Source organism: Triticum aestivum, chromosome 3D, assembly GCF_018294505.1.
Source record: "Triticum aestivum cultivar Chinese Spring chromosome 3D, IWGSC CS RefSeq v2.1, whole genome shotgun sequence".
Taxonomy (NCBI): Eukaryota; Viridiplantae; Streptophyta; class Magnoliopsida; order Poales; family Poaceae; genus Triticum; species Triticum aestivum.
The window spans coordinates 16,366,822-16,369,187 of NC_057802.1; the positions used below are offsets into that span (position 1 = coordinate 16,366,822).

The 2,366-nt window shown below is 55.4% G+C and overlaps 1 protein-coding gene across 1 annotated transcript; it reads right to left on the reverse strand.

The window, feature by feature from the left end:
- Window positions 1-360: 360 nt before the first annotated feature.
- On the reverse strand, window positions 361-2,120 carry LOC123073812 (glycosyltransferase BC10). Its single transcript, XM_044496840.1, has 2 exons — window positions 1,495-2,120; window positions 361-1,278 (listed from the first exon to the last, which is right to left on the reverse strand). The coding sequence occupies exons 1-2, from the start codon at window positions 2,038-2,040 to the stop codon at window positions 628-630; spliced, it is 1,197 nt and encodes a 398-aa protein (XP_044352775.1). The 5' UTR covers window positions 2,041-2,120; the 3' UTR covers window positions 361-627.
- Window positions 2,121-2,366: the final 246 nt, after the last annotated feature.

Sequence of the window (2,366 nt, forward strand, 5' to 3'; positions counted from 1 at the left end):
CACCCCATGCAGCGCTACACAGCGAGTCATAGTTGGTGGCTGTTCCTGGACATGCGTGATGATGTTTCTGTTACGCTCGTTGTTCGCAGCAAGTGGTAGTCTTCTTATACTTACTCTCGAAAAAAGAAGACGTAGTCAAATCAACTGCATATAGACAAATTACAAAAGGAATGTCTATATCCCGCGAAATTGCTAGAACCACCCCAAAATGTACCCTGCTAAATTAGGAAAGTTACTAAAATTGCCAAGTGCACCCATAATTGCACCGCGCCGTATCCCAAACAAATACGAGTGGTCCACTCCTGATTGGCTGATTTCTCATCTAAAAAAACTCAAAAAACCCTCAGAACAGATGTCTAGTGAGAAATAGTGCGCTGGGTATCCAGTCATGTAAGATTCGTAAAGTTCAAATGGATACGACACTGTAAATTATGTATATCTTTTTTCTACTAGTACTATCTTTCACAAATCCTGCGAATCAAATAAATCAGTAATATACATCCGCAAGATCGTGCGTTGCACGGGCACTGGTTGCTTCACCAAAAAAAGGGATTATTGAACCGTTGGACATACGGAGGGCTGCAGATCGATCGACCGGTTACTCGGGTGGAAACGAGGTCTAAGTTGTCAGCCAGAGGCAAACAGCTTGGGAGCCAGGTCGAGCAGGGCGTCGAGCGCCTCGGGCTTGAACTTGCGCGCGAACACGGCGCACACCTCCGCCACCCCGCCGTTGTAGTAGCAGTCGCCGTAGCCCCGCCTCATCTCCTCGAAGAGCTCCTCCGTGATCTCGCTGCCGTTGTGGCTCTTGGGGTGCTGCCCCACCGGGTGCCGCCAGTCAGAGTAGGTGACGGTCCGGTTGGAGTTCCGGGCGCCCCAGCCGAGCACGCTCGCCAGCGTCATGGGATAGTGCTCCTCCAGGTTGCGGACGCCGTGCTTGCCGTTCCGGAACACCGGGCCGTAGTAGGTCTCGTCGGAGACGACCTCGAGAGCGAACGCGCGGTCCATCTCGAACCACTGTGCGCCCTTGCGCCACTGCGCCAGGCTGATGTTGCGCTCGGCGAAGAATTCCCGGTGCCGCGCGCGCCCGTCCCGGCGGTCGAAGCTGTCGACGAAGCTGGTGTTGGATCCGGTGAGGTAGGCGTACAGGGCGGGGAAGCCGAGGATGGGGATGCACGACTCGGACAGCAGCGCGAACCGCGCGTTGGCGACGTCCAGCAGCGCGTTCCCCAGCAGCCGCCGCTCCGCGTCCATCAGGTTTATGTTTCCCCAGCTCGTTCTCTGCATGCATGCATTCCATAGTTATAAATAGCACGGCCTTTTACGGGAAGATCTTTTGCGCGTGCTATTTAAAATGTTTATTCATGTGTTTGGATCAAAATTTCTTAACGCAAGACCTCTGGTAAACACAAAAGGATTTGCATGCACACCTACGGCTACCAAGGTCGTTGGCTGAGGTCGACGAGGACGACAATTATTGGAATGTTAGCTGCGTACCTGGCTCGGGATGATACGGCCGTAGAACGGGGAGTCCGGCGGCGCCGAGCCGGTGTAGTCGGGGCTGGTGTGCACGTAGATGGAGTAGAGCCCCTCGTGGCCCTCGAAGAACTTGTCCCACAGGGGACGCAGCGGCACGTCCCCCCTCACCAGGAACAGGAAGGCCACCTTGGGCACGATCCCGTGCTTGGGCGTGCTCTTGATCCTCGGCACCATGGACGCCCTCCAGAGCAGCTCCTCGTCGGTCATGTTGTGCATGGCGCCGCTGCCACTCTCCATTCTCCGTCTCTCCAATGACGCCGGCGGCGGCGGGGTCGGCTCGGGAGGGGGCAACGACGGCGGCAGGATGCATGGCACCGCTTCCGGCGTTGTCGGTGGCGTTTGCAGCCGAGAGGCAGGCAGCATCAATGGCGACAGGAAGTTGTGGACGTAGAAGTTCTCGAAGGTGACGTTGGAGACCAAGCCTAGCACGTATGCCAAGCAGAAGACGAGCAGCATAGGCACCACGTTCACGCGGCCGCTGCCGGCCGCCATGGGCTTCTTCATGGCCTAATCGCTAGGCTTCGAGCATGCGTGTAAGCTACCGAGAAGTTGATGCTCCTTCCAGTTGGCTATGCTTCGAACGATTAGACCACTAGTACTGCGCTGACATGCGACGTTGAATTCAGCCTTGGTTTATATGCATGTTAGTACTAGCTTGCTCTTGAAAAAGGTGATAGCTTAAAATCGACTAAACACGAAGATTTGCGCAATTGGACTGTTTGGTTTGGAGGATTAGGGGGTGAAGGGGCCCACCCCACGAAAATCCAGGGGGGGGGGGGGGGGGGGGAGGTTTAGTTAGGAAGTTTAGGTAACCTTTCGTAGTATGTTTC

Bases quoted from the DNA above. Each gene is read 5' to 3' on its own strand.
- LOC123073812 (XM_044496840.1), bottom strand. From the start codon at position 2,040: ATGAAGAAGCCCATGGCGGCCGGCAGCGGCCGCGTGAACGTGGTGCCT. The intron at 1,279-1,494 runs GTACGCAGCTAA...GCATGCATGCAG, and splicing joins GCCGTATCATCCCGAGCCAG to AGAACGAGCTGGGGAAACAT.